Source organism: Eurypyga helias, unplaced genomic scaffold, assembly GCF_000690775.1.
Source record: "Eurypyga helias isolate BGI_N326 unplaced genomic scaffold, ASM69077v1 scaffold11741, whole genome shotgun sequence".
Taxonomy (NCBI): domain Eukaryota; kingdom Metazoa; phylum Chordata; class Aves; order Eurypygiformes; family Eurypygidae; genus Eurypyga; species Eurypyga helias.
In genome coordinates, this window is record NW_010228943.1 from 1 (window position 1) to 22,104 (window position 22,104).

The 22,104-nt window shown below is 45.8% G+C and overlaps 1 protein-coding gene across 1 annotated transcript; it reads left to right on the forward strand.

Annotated features, from left to right (window-relative positions):
• Positions 1 to 17,834: 17,834 nt before the first annotated feature.
• On the forward strand, positions 17,835 to 18,509 carry LOC104503883 (chromosome unknown open reading frame, human C21orf62). The gene has a single exon (XM_010160210.1). It carries the CDS (start codon positions 17,835 to 17,837, stop codon positions 18,507 to 18,509), a length of 675 nt encoding a protein of 224 aa, XP_010158512.1.
• The last annotated feature ends 3,595 nt before the right edge of the window (positions 18,510 to 22,104 follow it).

The following is a 22,104-nucleotide window of genomic DNA, read 5'->3' on the forward strand; positions in this document are numbered from 1 at the left end:
CACGCGCGAGCCCTGGGAGCAGGAGGTGCGGGCGGGTTTGCTCGGCGGCCCGCCTTGGGGCGTTTTCAGCCGCTCTTGCTTGTTGGCCTTGAAATTAGGCAGCATGCTTTCTGTCCGCTGTCCTTCACGCCCCCAGTACAGCTCGGCACAGCAGCAGGGCGACCGCTCCGCTGCCTGAGGAGGGCCGCAGGGACGGGTCTGCCACACCTGAGCTTCTCCTGCCCCTCTGGCACTTTTGGACCGTAGAAGGAAGCTGGCGATCTGCTTCCCTAAAGATCAGACCGGTTGGTGATTACTAGTCATGGTTTGTTACCAGCTGGATGCATTGGCATAGAATTGACTCAGAGACTGCCTGAGGGTGTCAGCGCACCAGAAGAGGAGCAATAAAACCGGGAAGGTTGATGGGATGGGAAGTTAGGCCTGTACCTCAGCTGCCCTCTGGCCCAGTTTCGTGGCCCTGCTACAGGTTTTTTTCCCTCCTGAGGAACAGAGGGGCCCTGTCCTTCTCCTCCCCTCAGAGATCAGGGGCTGGCAGGGGAGAGCTGCTTGCTGTCAAGGGACACGGAGAAACGGCACAGTTGGCCTGGCCCGTCATGGAACACCAGCAGTCCGATTGTCTTAATGATCTCTAAGCTGCTGCCTTCAGAGGGAGATGGGGAACACTGAGCTTTTTGGGGAATCTGCACCCAGCTGCTCAGCTGCAATGATGTTCACAAAGCCAAGACGAGTAGATCCAGTAGCCGGCCGAAATCTAGGCGTAACCACCGAGCACCTGAATGGTGCCACACGTGAAATCAGCTGGAAGTTTTAGTCCAGCTGTTAGCAGATGACTGTCTCCACAACAAGAGCTACAGCCATAGCTGACAGCACAGCTCCTCTGGGGATTGTTGGACGTGACCAACTCCAAGTCAAGAAAGCCTTGACATACAGCTCCTAAAACAAACAATATTGCAGTCACCCTGTGTAATGTAAGCCCAGACCTAGATACCCCATATTAGTGCCAGCAGAATACTGGCTGTTCGTCATGGTAAGGCCCATGCTGCTCAGCTGTCTCAAACAACATTAAGATAATATTTTTTTTCTATGATGTGCAATGAGAAAATAAAATTAAGTGCGCTACAGAACTCTACTCCTCAAAATCACCTGTTGGATTGGATGAAGTCAGTATAAGACCTTCAAAGCAAATGTTTTTAACAGGAGTAGATTTATTTTTGTTGAGACCTTTTTGTGCTGTAAAATTGCTTGTACTATACATAGGACAGTAGGAGCAAGCAGGGCTGTGCTCAAGAAAGAACATTATATCAGGTGGGCTCCACATTTTGAACTAGGCACATTATTTTGGCTTCCTTCTGAGAAGAAAGCAAAGTGAAGTCCTCTGAAATAATCTGTCTATCGCTATAGCTAGCTTCCTTCTTTTTCATGAGGTTCCTAGCTGGGGAGATGATCTTGCATATGTGTACACAGTCCTTGGCCTGTGGGTTCAGGGGAGCACTGGTTGCTGCCAAGTGTGGAAGTGGGGTTTTGGTGTTTGCTTGGAAATGTTAATCCAAAGTGAGGTTTTGGTGTTTGCTTAGAAATGTTTGTCCCTTGACAATAGGACAAAACATCCAGTTCACTTTACAGATAATCCTGAACAGTGACTACCAGCTCTAATGGCTAACCCCACGCAACTCAGGAGCAAGCACTGATTTGTCACACCCAATCGTCATTCAATTCACGTGGTTTTAATACTGCTGTAATATGTACATACATATGTGTTTATTACTACTTTGTGTCAGCATATGGGATAATACTCTATTCCATACAGTGGGATGTATGTGTTGTTCAATAAAACCTCTCTGCTACTTAGCCTCTTGCAGAACTGCTGCTATTTTTATTGACATAAGGCTGTAGCATATCTGATGCATTATAGGATTTCTCTTCATGTTCACAGGAGAAGAATGCACAGGACAAGGGGAGAAGCACCCCAATCTCCAGCCTTCACATTCTCCCTGGTGGAATGCTGAAACTCTGAATAATTTCCTGATTCAAGAAGCTATATGTATGTGCACACATATAGAACAGCTAAGAAGTATATTTCTTCTCCTTCAAAGACAAATGGCAAAAGGTACCAGGTATCTTAGGCAAGTGCTTTTGTAGCAGTCCACGTTGCACTCAGATGGGAACATATTACCATTCCCCATGATGACATACTGAGAGATCTTGGACAAAGGCAGGAGCAGTGCTGGACAAAAGCCACTTGGCTCACAGGAATCTGTAAAAGAGAGCTGGACCCTGGCAAGGCTGATACCCTTCCCTCCACCTGGCTCTGAACCCATTAGAGATTTAGAGTCTGATCCTGTGGTGTTGCGAGAGCTGAAATGACAGGGATGGGAGTGCCTGGTCTGTTGTGGAATCTCATCCTCAGGGAAGCAACTTACCAATTCAGAGAAGAAGAAATTGCTGTCTAATGCAATTAGGAATTGGTGGTTGCTTGTGGTAGCCCCTTGGCTGAGCACAGACCTACCCACAGGTAGAAAAGAGCTCCAGCTGCAGTGACCCTACTAGATGCAGGGGGTCAGGTGGAAAAGCTTAAGGAAGGATAAAGCTTGGGCTGAATTTCAGCCATCATCTTGGCAAAGCCAAGTCTAGAAATTCAGCTTAGGAGCACAAGGTGAAAGAGCTGTTTGTTCTAGGAAAGGGAATACTCAAAATTACCATTTTAAATTTTAGTTTTAAAGTATGTGGTCCACCGACAGTGTGGAGATAAAACCCAATTTATTTTATTTGCAGGTTATATATTCAGGAAAGCTTTCTAATGCTAAGTTTGATTAAATACTGAAACAAGTTACACAGGAAGGAATTGGAATCTCTTTAAGTGGTGATTTTAAAAAGATGATCTGAAAAAAGTTGCTTTACAGCCTGTGGAATGGAGTATACAAGGTTTTCAGAACTCTTCAAGCTCGGGTTTCTGTGATTAATTTTAATGTGTCCAGGAGAGTCAACTAACCCATCCACAGCTAGAGCGCAGCAAAGTGGGCAGTCTCTGTGGAGCACGAAGAAGGTACAACTGGAACAATGAACTCCTGACCAGTTGTTGGGGTTTTTTTAAGGTCTTTACATAGTTCAGCGACTTAGTTGGAATAGTGAGATTTTTCTCCCGTGCAGACAGGAAAGGCTTGACGAAAAGGGTTACACTCCAAGCAGACATTAAGGAATAGGTGCTGTCATTTAAGTGGCCGAGCCCCCCAGTTTTCCCTCCACTCCACTTCATGACTTCAGGTGCCCTGCTCTTGGGTCTCTATTTTTCTTTCTGCACCCTTCAGAGCAGGGGCCTCCCTCCTGATTTGTACAGCAGCTTGTATAAATAGCAGTGTGATGGTAACTGGGCTCAGTAGATGTTACTCCAACTCAGACATTAATAACTGGCACAAATAGATGTTGGAGATCCGCATGTGCCCTGCGGCAGCCCACAGGATGGCAGCCGTGCACCTTGTACCGAGCTGTCCTGCAGCCATCATCTCTCCTCCTCTCTCTCCCCCTGCTAGATAAGCAGCTTGTAAAAAGGGTCTCTTGAGGGAAAGCAGGGCCTTTGAAAGCTGCCTCCTCTCTGTCACTGTAGCCAGCTACTGACATCTCACTGCATAGAAATGCTCAGCATTTTTAGCACAGACCTGAAGCTACCAGCGGTTTGTTTCATCATGTCATCCAAACGCTTGGGTTTGATATCGTTTCCAGAACCGAAGCTATACAGCACCCTGAGGCAAACAAACATTGCGCTGAGCTCAGAGTCCAGGGGGATAGTTCAGCACCAAACAAACCAAACTGAGGGAAATGCACTGACATGCACAAAGGCAGGGCTGTCCCCCAGAGGGACCTCAAAAGGCTGCAAGAAAGGCCTGTAGGAACCTCAGGCAATTTAACAAGGACAGTTACCAAATCCTGCACCTGGGAAGGAATTGCCACTTGCAGTGATAAGGGCTGGGGACAGACTGGTTGGGGACAGCGCTGCAGGAAAGGCCCTGGGGGTCTGGGCCTTGGCAGCAGAGAGGGCCACCAGCATCCTGGGCTGTTCGAACAGGAGCACAGCCAGCAGATCAAGGGAAGGGATTGTCCCCATTTGCTCGGCACTTGTTCGACTGCATCTGGAGTGATGCTTGTAGTTTGGGATTCACTGTTGTGGTTTAGGCCCAGCCAGCAACTGCGCACCACGTGCCCACTCGCTCACTCCTCCCCCAGGTGGGATGGGGAGGAGAAAATGCAAGGACAGGCTCATGGGTTGAGACAAGGACAGGGAGGGATCACTCACCAGTTATGATCATGGGCAAAACAGACTCAACATGGGGAAGAAAAATCAATTTAATTTGTTACCAATCAAGTCAGAGTAGGATAATGAGACAGGAAGCCAGATCTTAAAAACACCTTCCCCCCACTGCTCCCTTCTTCCCATGCTCAGCTTTGCTCCCAATTTTTCTACCTCCTCCTGCCAGGAGTGCAGGAGTGCAGGAGGATGGGGACTGGGGGTTGTGGTCAGTCCATCACACGTTGTCTCTGCTGCTCCTTCCTCCTCAGAGGGAGGACTCCTCACCTCTGCCCCTGCTCTAGCATGGGGTCCCTCCCACGGGAGAAGTCCTTCACAAACTTCTCCAATGTGAGTCCTTCCCACAGGCTGCAGTTCTTCATGAACTGCCCCACCGTGGGTCCCTTCCACGGGTTGCAGTTCTTCAGGAGCAGCCTGCTCCAACATGGGCTTCCCATGGAGTAACAGGCTCTTTGGGCACATCCCCCTCCTCTGACATGGGGCCCTCACTGGGCTGCAGGTGGGTCTCTGTTCCCCAGTGACCCTCTGTGGCTGCAGGGGCATAGCCTCTCACCATGGGCTGCAGGGGATCCTCTGCCCTGGGCACCTCCTCCCCGCCTTTCTGCACTGATCTCAGTGTCTGCCTGGCTGTCTCACATCTCACTCCTCTCCCCACTGCAGGTCCTGCTTCAGGGTTTTTTTTCCCCTCTTAGGTACACTATCCTAGTGGTGCTACCACCACTGCTGACTGGCTTGGCCATGGCCAGAGGTGGGTCCAGCTTGGAGCCAGGTAAGCTTTGAGCAGCTTCTCACAGGAGCCACCCCTGTAGCCCTTCCCCACTACCAAAAGCCCAACCACTCAAACCCAATACAGCTGTACAAGAAAGATATCAATACACTGGAGCAAGGTCAGAAGAAGTCCACCAGGATGGTCAAGGCTGGAGCACTTGTCCTGTGAGGAGAGTCAGAGGGAATGGGGCTTGTTAGCCTTGAGAAAAGGTTGTGGCAGGAACCTAATAGCCACTTCCTCATAGCTGTCGGGAAGTCATCAAAAAAATAGACCTAGACTTGTTGCTGAGGTGCACAGTGGGAGAACAAGAGACAGTGGGAAATAGAGAAGGATCCAACTTGGTATAAGGGAAAGGAATAAACACTGGAACAGGCTCCCCAGAGTGGTTGTGGAGGCTCCATCCTTGGAGGTTTTCAAGACCCAGCTGAGAAAGCTGTGAGGAGCCTGGTCTGGTGCAGGAAGCTCGTCCAGAGATGTCCGGAGGGCCCTTCCAGCTGAGCGACTCTGGGATTCTGTGAAACTGCCTGCCTGACAGTACCCTCCCGAGCGGTAATGGCTGAAGGGCTGGGGACGCAAAAGCTGGCTCTGTACCTCATCGCCTGCATAGCTGTGTGTGAAGAAGACGAACAAGCTTTTTTAAAACGGCAAAAATCATGTGTGCAGGCACAAGTGTGTGAGAGACAAATGAGTCCTGACCACGGCTCCCAACCGTAATGTGAAGTTACACCACCACTTTCTGATAAGCGTATACAGAGTCAAAATTGCCACTACCTTATGTTTGATATAAGCAAGGCAAGTGTGATATAAGCAAGGCAAAGTGTCTCACTGTGTAACATCAATAACAGAGCAGTACTCCAGTGAACAGATCCTGTGTGCTCCTCATATCTGCCTGATGCACAGGCCACGCATTTATTACCAAACAGGGTTCCCCAGAGCATGTCTCCTTCAGGAGCTGAATGGGCATCTTGGGAATTCAGGCGTCTGAACAGAATTCTGATGGGCAGAGAGTAAAATGCTGCTCCTCCAATTCTGAATAAGGGCGAGAAGGGAGTGAAGCCTCTCTCACACCAGCTCTTCCAAGGAAAAAAAAGCACAGTCACAAACCCCAAATTCACAAATGAGACAACTTGCCTGAAAAATCTATAGCGTACTTGGCTGGATTCTTTCCTTTACATTTGCATATACAACACGTCTCGTAGAAGAGTAGGTAGGGCTTGAATCACAGCAGCATTTTATGTCCAACTTCCATCAGTTTCAGTGATGATAAACTGCCCAAATACTTCTCTGAATTGGGCCTAAATGATACTCTTAACTCCTGGCTTTGGCCAAAGGCCCTTACGGAGGTAACAGCAGTTCCAGAGGGCTCTTGGGCCTGTAAAGGCCAGACGTCATTTCTTAAAAAGGAGCAAATATCTTTTCATTTGAACCCCAGCAATTCTTACTCTTCGTTCCCCGCAGGGACCCCGTCAGCGTACCTTTGCCCTGCTGCATGTTGCCTCATGGGGTTTTTTAGGATGGTCCCACTGCATTTCCTTGGGAAGCTGCTTATGACTGGCCTGTCCTTACAAATAATCCCACTGGTTATTCGGGCTAGTTAGTACCAGGCTAGAGAGTCTAGCTTTCGGTAGGTACTCTCCTGCAGGAACAGGGTTGTAAAACATGCCACAAAGATGTTGTTTTCCATGCTGGATCATGGCAAAGCATCCAGAGCATTTCAGCCACAGTTGGGAGCTGTGTTGTGCCTCTGCTGAGTTGTGCCTGAAAATTTCCAGTTACTCCTTCCAGTTGGGCGAGCAGGCTTTCAAATCAGACCTGGGTTTTTTCTGTTTTAAACCTACACACAAAGCCCCCGAGAAGAAGGCGAGCAGAATATGTCCCATGGAGACGGTCATGAGGCTCCCCAAGTGGAGTGCCAGCGCGGTGCCGGGTGGGGAGCACAGAACTCCGGAGGCCTTGTCTCCCTCCCTGCGCACCACGCTGGCCGTCCTCCTGTGAATGCGGGTCACCAGCCCCCCCTGCTCAGCTACACCCCGGCTCCCCTCCTAGAGCTAGCAGAGAGGCTGTCGGTCATCTCCAAGCCTTTCCAGGTGATCTCTTCATGTTTGACGGCACACCCGATGGCGTGGGAGCCGAGGTAAATAAAGGCAGGTAGGGATCCTGCCGTGGTGGCGTTAATGATAGGGGTAGACCTTGGACCGCTCTCCCAGTTGTCAGGGGAACGTCATGGGTTGCCGGCTCGTGGAAACATAAAAGAATAGAAGAGCAGCAGCGAGTGGGAGAGGAGGCACTGCTGCCTGCCCTGCAGGCTGACCCTGCTCCCAGCCTCAGCTAGCATCCCTGCCTCGGCAAGCTCGCCCAAGCGGGAAGCTGGGCAGTGACGAGCCCATTTGCTGGCATCGGAGAAAGAGTAAGTCGCTGTCTTTGTTTCGGCTCTAAAAGGGTGTGTGTGTAAATAACAGGGGAATGTTTAACAGCTTGTATTGTTACGAATGAGGTAATTTCTCTTCCAGCACAATTATTTCCTTGCCAGTAACTCTGTTCCTGGCAGTTATATTTTTTTCAGATTTGTTGTTTTGTAATCACGGTGAAGTGACAGATTCTGCAAAGTTTGTCTCTCATATGTTGCAAGTGTTTATACACAATGTCTGTAAGCCTTAGGTAGTAACTAATAGCTGTGTGAATAATAACCACAAAGAATGGTGGAATGATTTTGCTCCATTTTGCAAATACTTTTTTAACCAAACCTTTGAGGGTGATGGAAGTGATGGTGGGAGTTATTCCAGCTGAGAGGAGTTAAGTCATATTATTCAGTTAAAACTGCCTTGAGAAAAGCACTGGAAGAGGAGGATCAGGGAAGGAGCAGCTAGGACCTGTGTTTTATTCTGCTGTTTCATTTATTTGTGGTTTAGACCTGTGCTTTGTTCTGCCATTTAATTTATAAATCAAGCCAGTGATACAGTAAGGACAAAACAAAGTAAATACACCATCTCTATATAGTTCTGGGCTCTCAATGGCAATGGCAACATCCACTATCCAAGTGAGTGAACGGGAGCTGAGATACCAGGAGGCCCTACACCAGAGTTTCAGTCTCCAGCTGCTTAGTGACCATTAACATTCATCCTTTTTGTCTTAATTTAGGGTTTGAACAATAGAAAATAAAGTGTTAAAATAAGCTTTTTGTACCATTTGCATTCATGAAGTAAGCATTATGTTTTGGGCTTGGCAAATCTTTAATTTAGTGTAATGCTTAACTTGAACTTTTGTCCAGGTCAGGTTAGGAAGGGCACTGGGAAATAATAACAGTTGCAGTCAAGCTTGCTTTCCTAAAGTTCACTTGATATAAGGACCCTTGATCCAGGGAGTAGTTGGTTTGGTGTAAAAGAACACGTGAGAATTTTAAAAAGTGTGTTTAATATTAATTTTAGTACCTCAGTGTTCAGGTGCCCAGCTTGAGGCTTCAGGGGTAACTCTGGTTTCCAGGCAGTGCTGGCCACCCATCCTTGGGAGACCTGGTTTTTCAGGTGTCCCTTTCTGAGGACAGATGAATAAACAGGGATTTGATTATGCATACCTTACAGTTACAAAAATACTTGTATGAAAATGTGATGCTCTTGTGCATTCATGAGAATACAAATTCATGCTTTATGCATGTGTGTACACTTTTTTCTTTTTGAATACTCAGATTTTAAATCACAGGAAGCACAACCCCCCTAGTTTCCATACCTTCAGTGCATTCAGGGTCAGCAGCAGTACCAAAGGAAATTGTATTTTCTAAGGCTTCTCTCTTACATAAATAAATAAAATTAGCCTATAGGAAGGCAAAAGGCTAGATTGTTCAAGAAGCAAAGGAGGAAGCTATTGAAAAGTACTGATCTATAGAGTATAAGCAGAGGAGAACAAGTAGTGGGGTTTTCTAGAATTCCTTTCCTCTGAGACTTGTAAAGCACTTCCTAAGCACCGTATAGAAAACTGGGACTTGAAGTCAGAGGTTGTACTAGCAGTCAGGAAGGAGACACACTGCCATAATGGCACTGCTAGAAATAAAATTCTGATCTTCCATTCCACTGGATTAGATTTATACCCCTGATTTCAAGCCAGTCACACCGGTGTAAGGACAAATCCTGCCTGTGGTGCTCAGTGGGTAAGGTGTGTTGGATCTGCCGCTGCTTTGGAAAGCTGTGCAGAGCAGCGCTCTCCTCACGAGTCGGTAAAGCTTTACACCACTTTCTTCTCGCTTTTCCTGTATGTAAATGCTTATCCTGATGCAATCCAAAGGTGAATACCCAGATCGGTGTGTGTCAGCCTTCCCAGACAGCACGTACTGTGCACTACTCCAAACTGGAATAGCTCCAGGTCTGTTCTGGCAAAGCAAATCCTGACACTCATCTTGGACTCCTGCTCTTTATTAGGAAAAGTGCAGACTGCACGTGTGAAGCAGGGCATGAAAATGAAGGCCTTACACATGCATCCTTTCTCTCCCAGGGCTGGGCATATTCAGGCTGTGACCTGCTGGGCGTGACCTTCATCAGGGGGAAAAAGGGACGTATCACCACTCCCAGTTCTTTGGGAGGACAAGAATTCCTCCTTTACCTTGAGTTTTCTCCTATTAGTCTGCCTTCCTGCACTTACACATCATGGCCTTCCCCGCTGTAGCGTTTGCCTCTGGTATGGACAGAAGCTTTGCACAGGATGGGCAGGCTTGATTTTGCAGGTGTTTTTAGATGCATTGTCTGTCCCGGAGTCTGTGTACACCTGGATACCAAAATACCCATACGGAAACATTTTCAAGGGTCTTTGTGTTGCTCACGTTCAATGCAACAGAATTGCCTGGTTTATCTTGCATTTTTATCATTGCTGGAAAGGAATTTGTTCCGCTGCACTTGACAGCACCACTGCTACAGCACTGGCTGCTCAGCCTAGTGAGAGCAGCTCAGGCTTTTGCTGCACAGGCAAATGCAGTTACAATTTTCAGGTTACTGACAACTAGCAGGGATCACGCTGTGGCCTGTGTAGAACATCAGCTTTTATCTCAAAGGCATTTTCCCACATTTATCCGTGGAGTAGCTAAATAAATACGGTAATTGTTTAAACAAAGCAATGGAAAATAAAATACCTTTCTCTCTCTGCCATCAGTCCACTTAGGGAACTCCTAAAACTCCCACAGAGTAAAAAGGTCAAATCCAGCATTTTGGTTCCCTGAAGGCCTGAGCCTCCCGAGGGGTTTCTGGTCAGATAATGTAGCTACGCTGCAGTGAAGACCCAGCCTAGGCTTACTACGGGTCTGACTGCATTTTACGTAACCTTCTGCTATATGGTAAGTAACCACTGCTGATTAATGTCTGTAATCTTGCATTTTAACACCTGCTGAGTTCAGTAGGTATTAAAAGCCACCCTCACCCTTTCTCATGTGCATGTCTCTCTGCAAACCAGAGATGTTATTTTTTCAGTTACAATTTAACAATGAAAGATTTTTTTCCAGAAAAGCCAATAGGTTTTCAAGCAAATGGTTAGCATTATCTTTGGGGGAAAAAAAAAAACAAACAACAAAACAAAACCCCAAACCCAAAAACCAACCAAAAAACAATTCAGTTTACTCTTTCAAATGCCAAAGAAATTGCACTTCAAAAACTTCCAGTGAAGTGCTGCCCACAGCTGCCCAACGATAGCCCTCTGCAGTCTTCAAAAAACCCTTTTTCAACCGACGTTTTACAGGTTAGACTGGTATTAAATATCACTGAAAGAGTACACAGATGAAGGGTGTGCTTTTGCTTTGCTCCTTAGAGTAACAGGAGCTTGTCTGCACTCCTCTTCCCCCTGCCTCCCTTTGGAGGTTTCTGCACGGCCGCTGAGTAACACATCGCCCTGCTACGCTGCTCTACTTACCTCCTTGCTGCCACCTTCACTTTGAACTGCAGTGTCTGTTTTTACACATCCCTCCCATACCTGCGTGCAAACGGGAAAAGAAAAGAGGCAGTCTTTGTAGTTCTTCTAAATGCTTTTGGCATTGTCCAGCCTTTCATGCTATTTTGATCTAAATTGGGTGGGTTTGGTATTCATCCTGTGTACATTACTCAAGCTGCACAAGATTATATGGGTTTAAGCTCCTCTTTGCTTAATGCAGCACTTTCACATAGGCACATGTTAACACAAGTGATCAATGAGGGGTTTTAATTAGGTTTTTTTTCTGAATAGAGAATGGAAGAAAGCACCCTGCGAAGAAATTAATTGTATAGGCTTGGGACTTCCATTGAATAGGATTAACTTTCCTTGAGACAGTAGCATTCTCACACAACAGTCAAAGGCTTTTTATTGCTTCTTTGCAGTTTTCTTAATACACAGGTCTACAATTAGCAAAAGAAATATTAAAAAACCCAAACCATAGTGGAATGATCAAAGCAAATTCAGAAACCTGAAATGACACTATTACTAAATAAGCATTGAAAATCTCCTTTAGCTATCAAAACCTATGAAGAAAAAGGAGTGGTGATAGACTTTTGTGCTAGAAAACTTTTGGGATAACATGTAATAAAACAGGCTTCAATGCTGGAAAGAGGATACACATTAAAAAACCTGTATGGCCAAAGCAGTCAAACTGGAGTGATTTTCTGCTGGTATCTACATCTATTCCAATTGTCATTTAAAGGCAGGACCCAAATGAACAAAGGATTGGCTAGATTACTCAAAATTATTTTTTCAGAAGCAGGTTATTGCTACTGGAAGCAAGTAAAAATTTCCTAAAATCATTAGGATTTTTGTTTGCTGCTAAGCAGAGAATGCAGCTTCTCTTCTGCCCTCCCTATTGCAGAGACCCCATCTCCAAAGCAGAGGCTGCCTTCCCCCTCCTCAGGCCAGCACTGCAGGCTGGAGGGGCTCCGAAGCAGCTGCTGGGGCCCAGTTTTTCTCCAGTTTTTGCACATAAGGAACAACTCATTACTGAACAACAAATATTGGATTGCATATAAACCACACACACCAGGAGCCAAAGCAGAAGCAGAATGGAGGGTTCCTCTAGAGAAATGTTGTTCCTTTTTTACTTTCTGTGAAGAGATGCTTGCAAAGTTAGCAACAAACCTGCCCCAGGACCTCAGTTTTGTACTCTTTCTGTATGTTCTGCCCTATTGAAGAGCTTTCTGATTTGTTGAGGAAGGCTTCCTACTCCTTCATTCCTCCATCCCATCTCTGGGCTGCACTTGCCTCTCCTCCACCCAGTCCTGTATCACCACCTTTCCCCCTTCTCTCTACTGCTGCCACCTTCACCCACAGCTGCCTCCTTATTCCACCATACACCCTTCTGGGGTTTCCTCTTCATCCTCCTGCATCTGTGGAGGCTGGGTTCTGGGGTTTAGGCACTGTGTCCAGGTACTCCTAGACATGCGTTACTATAGACTTATTTAGTTGTTACGGAGTTGCTCTTGGTGCTTAGAGCTGACCTTGCTTCCCTGTTCTCCAAGTAATCAGCTCAATAGACCTGGTTACAACCAAACGTCCTCCAATTTGGGGTGATGTAAGAGCTTCCCCTCAATGTCAAGGAAGACTTTTCTAAAGGAGTCTACAAGGAAAGCCGGATGGTAGATTTGGACTTCAGGAAGCTTAAATGCCTGATGAAAATTAAGAAGATGATCCTGATTACCAAAGCCTTTTTGATGATTAACATCTTCAGGCCAACTAAGAATCTCTTGATCTTGAACACAACCCACTTCCACCTCCCCGTTTCCCAGAAAGCCCTTGCAGTGCCTGTTTCTATCATCAGCAGTCTTTTTGTAATCACTGAATCTGTGCCTTCTGATACCTGAACCATCTCCTCAATTCACAGAAACCAAAATCCACTCTTCAAAACCTTTCTGAGGTGTTTTAATGCTGTAACCACTGGGGAAGCACTGTCAGCTGTTAGGAGGAGAACTGGATCAACTAACAGTAATTCCCATGCAGCAGTGCTGCTCTACCATGTCTCAGTGAAGTTGGGTGACTGCTTACCCAGGCATAAGAAAAAGCAGGCGTAAGAAAAGACCTCTGGGCAATACAGTCTAATTACTATTCAAGGCACCGAGTCCTTCTCAAACACCGATTTGATTTTTCACTCAGTTCTCAAACACTAAATGATTACCACACTGTGACTCTGGGCAGCAAAGCGGTCTGGGGTATGACTCATCCTCTATTTATCTACTGGTTTTATTCACCTCTTGTTTTTTCCACTTCTAATTGTATTTCCAAAACTGGATTATGGAAAGATGGAAAGGGAAGGAAAGTAGGCTTTCCCTCCAATTTACCTATGCAGCAGGTGGATTTGTAGAAGGTTGCTGCTGTAACAAAAACTGACTGATAACTGATAAAAGGAATCACTGCAATCACAGTGCATAATTTCCAAATACCATGTAATTGTTAGCTGACTGCATGAAATCAACTTAGAGAAAGTATCAGTGCAGCTGGGTGAAGGGCCTGTTATAATATCCCACCGATGCCTCATCTGAAACATGGTTATTTGGGATGGTTTTAGAAATAACACCACAGTGAAGAAACCATGTTGTTAGAGTAAGCCACCATCTGTTTGGACAAATTCTTTTTTGCTGAATTGAACGAAGAGATGAACCTAAGGCGGTATTACTTCTGCTGGAGGTCATCTTGCAGCCTGCCAGAGCTCTAGATTCTTTTACTCAAAAGTTGAAACCAAACCTTCAGCAATAGCACAAGACTCCTATAGCACATATAGGATACAGAGCCATTCTGTGTTTTAATCAAGATGTATTTATCAATCAGATGACTTCAACTGCTTAATGAACAAGTTCAATCACTTCTGGTATGAAAATGTGTTACTGTTTTTATTACTCCAACCACCTTCAAGGACTGATGAACACTTAGTATATCGTTAGACAAGAATGTCTAAAACGGCTGAACTGAACAATTATATGGAAATAAAATGCAGACCAGCTCATTCTTAGCTTGAGGTTTTGTAGACAAAGGAGTTACCCTTTGCACCAGAACAGATACATAAAAGCAGGCAGGTTTTGGTTAGCTTTTGCAACTTCAAAAGTGCTTCCCGAAAGACAAAGGGTTTATTCTGTGTAGCTCAGCATGACATCAACACACCAAACTAAAACAAAAAACCCACATTAACAATTTTGTGTTTCAGTCCTCTCAGTGATTAAACTCAGATCACCTCAACCATTTTGCTTCATAACAACAAGTTGTCATCCTGCAGGTGGATATGTTCAGGTCCTGGCCCTGTTTTTCAGACCCATGCTCTTCTTTGATCCTCTTTCTTTTCCTCACATCATCTACCCTGACAAAGCCCTGCCCCTCAACTGCCATGTCTGCCACTTTGCTTTACATTCTTCTTTATCTTCCTTACTGAAACTCAGACCCTTCTGAGCCACTTCTAGAGAAGACAAGCTAAAGACCTCTTCCCAGACTCCTAGTGAAAAGAACATCCTCCTTCCTAACACGGCCTTGACATCAGTAGTAATTCAAAAAGATACAACTCAGAGTCATTAAGCAACTGCAGTTGAGTTTTATCTATGCTTTAACTCACTTCTTCCTTGCAAGGCAGCTCCTCCCACCCCTAAAAATTAAAGCCAACCTTTTTCCAAGCCTTAACCAATGCAGACAGCAAAGCAATTTGATGAAGATACCATATAATGCACATTTTTCTGCAGATAATTGGTAGCTTAAGTAAAGGTGCATTGCAGGTGACTTCTGACACTTCACAGATAGGCAACCTGCAACATGTATTTCACTGCTTGCATACCACTCACCAAAGCCACACAGAAACCAAATACAGAGAACTGAATCGATAGGAATGTTTCTGCATTGCAGGGAGCCAAAGAGGATAGCAAGTATTCCTGGAGACAGCATTTCTTGGAATGCCAAGATTTAGAATTTTGTTTGGATTTTGATGGACGGATCCCAGATGTTATCAGCTAAGCTAAACTCAAAAGAGAATTTTCTTTGGTTGGCTGCAAGACAGTAGAGAACTAAAGGTTCTTCACAATTCAGGTACTGAAAAAAGATATGAAAAGGAACCAAGAGTTAAAACTAATGAAAATGTATCAGAGGACCTTATCCTAACATTTTATGACTATTAAGCCTTCACATATTATGTGGTAAAAGCAGTATCACCCCTTCTGGTGCAGGTGGGAGGTTGGAATGCAGAAGTGCTGAGTCTTCAATTAAAATCTCTTTTACTTTGTTCAAACTCACAGTTAACACTGTGAGTGTTAACTTTGTCTTTGTCTTGACTAAACCCAGCACATTCTTGCAGATATTACCTTCAAAACAGATAAATCCAAGTAATTTCACTGAGTTGTGAAACAGGGTTGATATTACAGATTTCTGATTTATCACAAGTGTTAGCCACAGTTAAGGACTGAGAAAACAAGCAGAGTGTGGAGTTTTAGTAATAGGGTTTTCATTGCAATGCATGATTAGGTGCTTAGATATTGGAGACCAAATCAATCTAGCAGTAATGATACCAGAACAGCTACAGCTTGGATGAATGTGACCTTCGGAGTTAAACATTAGCTGACAATTGGACTGGTATTTCTGGTATGTTCCACATACCAGAATTAAATCCACATACTGGATTAAATATTTGACTTAAGCATTAAAATGTCTCTATCCTTCATTTAGGGAAACAACATACTAAATTCAGGGAGTACATACGGAATTAAATCATGTTTGAGTCAGTTTGTGTCCATTTATACTATATAGGTCTTGTATAAGAATAGCCATAATCTATCACACCAAAAATCCATCTGGTCAAGTAGCCATCTCCATGTGCAGCCATAGGAAGGTGTGTAGGAGAGATTTCGAATAGGAGAAGATGTGATACTTACTGCTGTAACGTTCTTTGCCTCCAACTGTCTTCAGCACAGTGCCTTCTGTAGCCAGGCGTGGTGCCTGTGTGCATAATAACCGCAGCGGCCTTCTCCTCGCTGAACTTTTCCAGTCCTGTCCTGAGTTTGTGAAAACTGTTCGCACCCCTAACATCCTTTGCTAAGGAGTAACAAGTCAACTGTGACCCTTCTGGTTTTATTTGAGATGTCTTGCTCTTGTTCTTGGAAGCAGCAGGGAAAAACTGAGCTTTACCCACTATCTCCATGTTACTTGTGCTATTACACCACATCCTGCCTCAACCATCTCTTTTCCCACCTAGTCCCATCTTACTTAAAGGGAAGCCCTTCCATATCTCATCACTCTTGTTGCTCTTCTCTGAACTCCAGTCCTGCGGTATCCTTTCTGAAATGCTGGGATCTGGACTGCAGACAACAGGGAAGTGTCAGCAAACAAGTGATTTATGCAGTAGCTCAACAGCACTCTATCTTTTTTCCCATAATTTTCCTATTAAATCTTAACAATTTAATTCCTTTCGGACTGCCGTTAAGCAATGAGCTGATGTTTTCATGCACTTATCACAACCTAAAGATCTCATTCCTGGCAAGGATCCGGTGGTAACGTCTGGCCCAGAGTCCACCATTTCTTATGTGCAGATTTTTCTCCCATGTGCACATAACTTTCCCTTTTCTTCCTTTTCCTTGGATGGCAAAGTCCTAGAACCATCACAATTTCTACAGATTCACTGACAGCAGACCGAACTTCAAAGAAAAAAAGGTGGGCTAGAGAACTATATCCCCTAGAAAAATGTGGAAAGTAGGACATGAACTATTCTGCCCAGATGCAGTTTTGTGGGGTTTTAAAAATTTATTATTAGTCAAAAAATCACTTGCGCCTGAATTCTCGTGTTGTGAAATGACATTCTGCATCATTGCTTTTACCATCATCTAATAATATGCCAGGAGAACCCAGATGCTGCTGGTAAGGTCAAACCCTGCTCTGAAAACCAAAGAGCTGGTAGCTTTGGATCCAAGAATCCCCACCAAACATCTGAGGTGGAGCATGGCCGGGATGGAAACTGGCTCCATTGTCATAAGCATGTGTGGAGGTGTTACTTGGCTTTGCCAGGGTAAATGAAGGGGGGCAGAGCAACCAGCACAGCCAGGATCTATCCTATGCTAGTTGTGTGCAGAGACACAGTGAGAGATGATCCTTGATCCCCAAAACTTACAGGCTTAAGGCTGGAGCCTGTCATACGGATCATATGGATCAAAAGCAGGTTTTATCAGCACACCACAGATCAGAAGGATATGTGCTGCATCTAGCACTGCTTCTGCCCTTAACTTTCCTTTCTTTCCCTCCTTGCCTTTGTCCAGTATATCCCACACTCTGTTTAGAGGAAGGTTATCACAACCCTCACTCAGCAGTTCAGGTGTAAAGCAAAACGCTTGCCTTTAGCCCTTCTCAGACTGCCTTACTCGGTGCAGTGGAGAACAGGGTCATTAGTCACCCCAACTTTATCTGTTGGGAAGCGGACAAAGAGAAAGCAGAAAGGAGAAACGAGCAGGGGTCCTGCCCTTACCTTCACAGGGAGTAGGCTGAGGAGCTGACTGGATAGAAAAGAGGGTGTTCAAGCTGTCCCACAAGCAGACCAAACCATTTAGAGCAAAAGAAGAATGAAAGAAGAATCCCAAATACGAGTCACAATTCGTTTTCCTGCATCAGTGTAGCTGTGCTTCCCCTCTAATGCAGGGCAACCTGCAAAACTGCAATGTGGTTCTGAACAGATGAGACAGCTAATGAGTGGGAAAAGTAAAATTATATTGACCGTTGGGTCATCTTCAGTGTAATAAAGAAATTGTTTTCCTCAGTAGGTAAAGCCAAGTGATACAGTCCACTGAGTAAAAGAAGACACTTGGCAGCTTGGCACCAGTACTAATGAAGCCAACAGCCTTCTCTGCTTTCTCCTTTTGGCTGGCTCTCCTTTTGGCTGGTTTCCTTGGCATACACATCACTGGCAGTTTTGTGAGAACTCAGAAGAACCATACGCTACTTTTCACCAAGGAAAACACAATTCGCAACTGCAGCTGCTCCGCGGATATCCGTGATTGCGATTACTGCCTGGCAAACTTGATGTGCAATTGCAAAACGGTGCTGCCCTCTACCATGGAAAAAACTACCTACAATAGCGACCTGACCATTTGGTTCACAGACACCTCTGTGCTGGAGATGCTCCTCAACTTCACAAGGGTGTGGGATTTGAAGCTGTCCTTCTGTGGCACCGCTCCTCTCCCAACAGAATACTTGGCCATCTGGGGACTTCAAAAGCTCCGGGTAAACAAGGTCAAGGGACGATTTCCAGAGCAGAGTGTAACCATCTACAGCAGCAGCAACAAGGAAGAAGACGACTTGCTTGCGGTGCAGAACAAAGAAAGGCAAATGCTTGTATATATTTCTTTTCTGGACACCTCGCTTTTCAATGGATATTCTTTGCTGAAGTCGTACAGCGTGGGAAACGTCTCTAGTATCACGCAGCACTTTCCCAGCCTGCTGTACTCTGATGTTTTCTCAACCTCAAATAACAAGAGTTATGTTGTGACATTCATCTACTGAGTTATTTGACGTACTCAGTCGTCAGGGCGAACTGCTGAGAGGGATGGGACTTCCTGAAGGCTGTCTGGTTTGGCCAGGAGGAGCTGTTAGGGGACAGACAGTTCCGACTGCGATAGCCCTGTACTTAAAGGGCTAAAAGGAGGTGTTTGAAGTAAGACAGACTCATCAGACAAACTCAGTAAACTTCCTAAAGAGGAAAAAAAAAGTGAAACAACTGTTTTAGGAAGCACCGGTACAAATTCTTTTTATATATTGTAAGCTAAGAATTGAAATCTGCAGATAAATTTTGGTTTAAGGTTGTGCCTCAGACAGAAAAAGACATAAACGTGTACCTCCAGTTGTAGAAGAACCTGAGCCTCTCAGAGAACCACTCGGGTTAGGTGGCAGCTCGGGAGGTCTCCAGTCCAACGCCCTGCCCTAAGCAGGGCCATCTCTGGGATCAGACCAGGCAGCTCAGGGTTTTCTGCAGCTGGGTCCCAAAAGCCCCCGAGGACGGATTCTGCACAACCTCACTGGGCAGCCTGCTCCACTGCCTGCCTCTCCTCACGGGAAACTATGCACTAACCTCAGCCTTCCCTTCTCCAGGCTGAGCAGGCCCAGTCCCCTCACACATTTCTCACAGTCACGTGCGCCAGCCCCTGTCCATCTTGGTGGCTATCCACTGGGCCACTTCAGTTGATCCGTACCCTTCTTGCTCTGGGGGGGCCAGAACTGCAGTCTAATAAGTGCTGGGACAAGGGGAATAATCCCTTCCCTCCAGCTACTGGCTGTGCCCATCGATACAGACCCTGCTGTTAGGTTCAGGGGGTGTGAGGTAGTTACAGGTTACTCAGACTGGGAGTTCCCGGTTGTCCTTGTCCTCTGGTACTCCATCAGAGCCGAGAACCCTCTGCTCAGGCTGGGTGACACAGCCTCTTACAAAAGCAGGGACGAGCTACGCAGGCAGCCTCCGACCTCAGTGCACAGCCGAAGGGGTGTTGGGGGGATGACCAGGCAGCTGCGTTCCCTGCCAAGCCACAGCACACATCATGGGAAAGCTCTGGGCAACGGGCCACTGGACAGGCGAGACTCCGTGCTCACAGGGGTGTTTCTCCCAAGGAAGGGCATGCTGGGTGTGCCAACACCCACAATTTCCCCAAATGCAGGGAACTTGACTTCATCTTTTGTGAAAATGGCAAGCTCTGCTCATGTTCTCCTCTGTGCGAAAAGAGAAAGACCCCATCCAACGACTGTCATCTGATAAGGGAGGCAAGGTTTCTGGCAGACACGTAGCAAACAATTTTCAGATGCATTGCAGGAGAGAGATAATATATGTCGGGGTTATTTCTGTATTTCTATATTTCTCTTGCCCTTGTCTGCAGGATTTACATGCTATAAGATATGATTAAGGCCAGGATCCACCCATGAAGTACAATAAAGGGTTTGGGATAGCAAGTCCTATCAGTTTGGAATAGCAAGTTTTATCAGTCTTGCATTTCCAGCAAAGGATTACACGAAACTGGGATAAAAGATGTGTACTGAGGGGAAGGGCTATCAAGATTCTGAAGAACCAAGAGCTGTTGTTTGCTTCAACAGCTTTAAAGGAAGACTTTTCCTGTAACCATGATCGGTGATGGGGCAGTTTTGCTAGGAAGCAAAACTTACTCGTTACACCTAAACACGTGCACACCTTCCATTACTGTGAGCTTTCCCGCTGAAATCAGCAGCACGGTGACTATTGAATCCGTGGGGTCTATCTGCCATTGCAAATGAACAGATTTAAGCACACGGGTGTTTGAAGGCTGGTGACTGAACTCGATTTAACTCAACCACAGAACTGTCAAGTCATTTCCTTTGTCAGCACCTTCGCAACAAACCGTAAGCCCTCTCCCCAAACTATGATTATTTCTAGTGATACCTCTCACAGTTGTGTCACTGGTGACAAAACGGTCAGGAGCTGGCGCTGAGCTGACAGACGCTGGCAGCAGGGCATGGGGGTGTGCTGAGCACATGTCATACCTGGAAGGTATTCCAGAAACAGGCAAATAATTTATACTGTCTGCCCAGGAATATAAATGCTCTGGCTGCCTGTGCAGGAGTACTAAGCTTTCAAAAACTGGCTAGTCACTACTCCTGTACAGGACAGTGTTGTAAAAATAAATAAATAAATGTAGAGCTGGCACACACAAATATATTGATTTCTATATGTTACCAACCCTCTCGTTAAAATCTGGGAAAAGGAAACCGAGATGGTCTTCGGCGAATTCCCTAGCTGAGGCTCTGCTGCCCTCTAGTAAAAACACGGTGCTCCCACGCTGCCGTGACAGCAGTGCTTGGCTGCGGTTACCCTTCAAAATTCACCCATGCGGTGGGACTGTGAACCTAGGTATTCTGGCCTTGCTGGGAAGGAACCACGAGACTAATAAATCCACGGGCTTTCTATCACTGCAAATTACCGTTTCAGTTCCTTTTCCCACTGTAATGTTCTGAAGAAGGCTGATGTAAAAGACCTTTTATTCCTGTGCCCAAGGAAGCACTGCAGAGATTTTCCTTGCATCAGGAAAAAAAATCTCCTCTCGATTACATGCGCAGTAGAAACCCACAGCACCAATACTGCAGGGATCATTTCAACTTCCCTGTTCTTCGTTACCAAGGTGGCCAGTGGGATAGCTGTCCTGCCAGGCTGTCAAATAATTCATCCTGTACACCAACAATCCCATGTGTTCTCTCTCTGGAGAATAAGGACTTCAAACAAGTGTCCTGTTCATTATCAGCTAATTAAGGCTAACATTAAGCTATACACGATACTAACGGAAGCTAACTTCTTAGGTCAGGACGCCCTGCACCTGAAGTACTGCACTAGAAGCTTACAGAATCTCTTCGGCGCAATGCATACAAAACATATGCCACAAACATCCCAAGTTTTATTGGTTCTGTTGGCGGAGGTTTCTTCTGACCGCGTGTGAACTGCACACAGCGATGCATTAAGCATTACTCTGCAGAAACAATTCCGTGATTTTGTGAATCTGTTTTAAACCTCAGCGTAAGAGGCACTGTCAGCACACCCAACACCCTGTGGCGTTTGATCACGTATTTATAGCAATTTATATACACAATGGTTTCATTCTCTATGTATCAGGTTCAACCTGTATGTATTTGCCAGTCTTTAACTTGATGCACCATTATTGGATATGCCAATCACTGGAAACTGAGGCTATTTTTTTGTATCAGAAAAAAATTGAGACGGGAGCTGAAAATTTAGTTTTCCTTCCTACTAGTAATGCTGGCGTGACCTGGGGAAGTCAGCAGAGATTGAGAAGAGCTCAGACGTTATGTGAAGAGCACACAAGTCAGGCGATGCTTTCTCGGGGAGAGGCTGCAAGGAGGCCAGACAGGCCCCCCGCACCTCCTCCTGGGCAGACTCCCCAGGTGTCTGGCAAAGAGCTTCCCTGCAGTCTCTGACGCAGCAGGATGGCTGGGAAGAGGTCCCTCCGGTTCCCAAGACTTGGAGAGACGGTCTTTAAAAAAGGCCAGCGATCTTTTGGCATCGGCCATCGAACTGGCTGTTTTTTCTTTTAGTCAACCCAGCGGTCACGGAGGCTGGCTCGAGCCTCCA

Excerpts from the sequence above, each read along its gene's own strand:
- LOC104503883 (XM_010160210.1), top strand. The coding sequence starts at position 17,835 with ATGAAGCCAACAGCCTTCTCTGCTTTCTCCTTTTGGCTGGCTCTCCTT.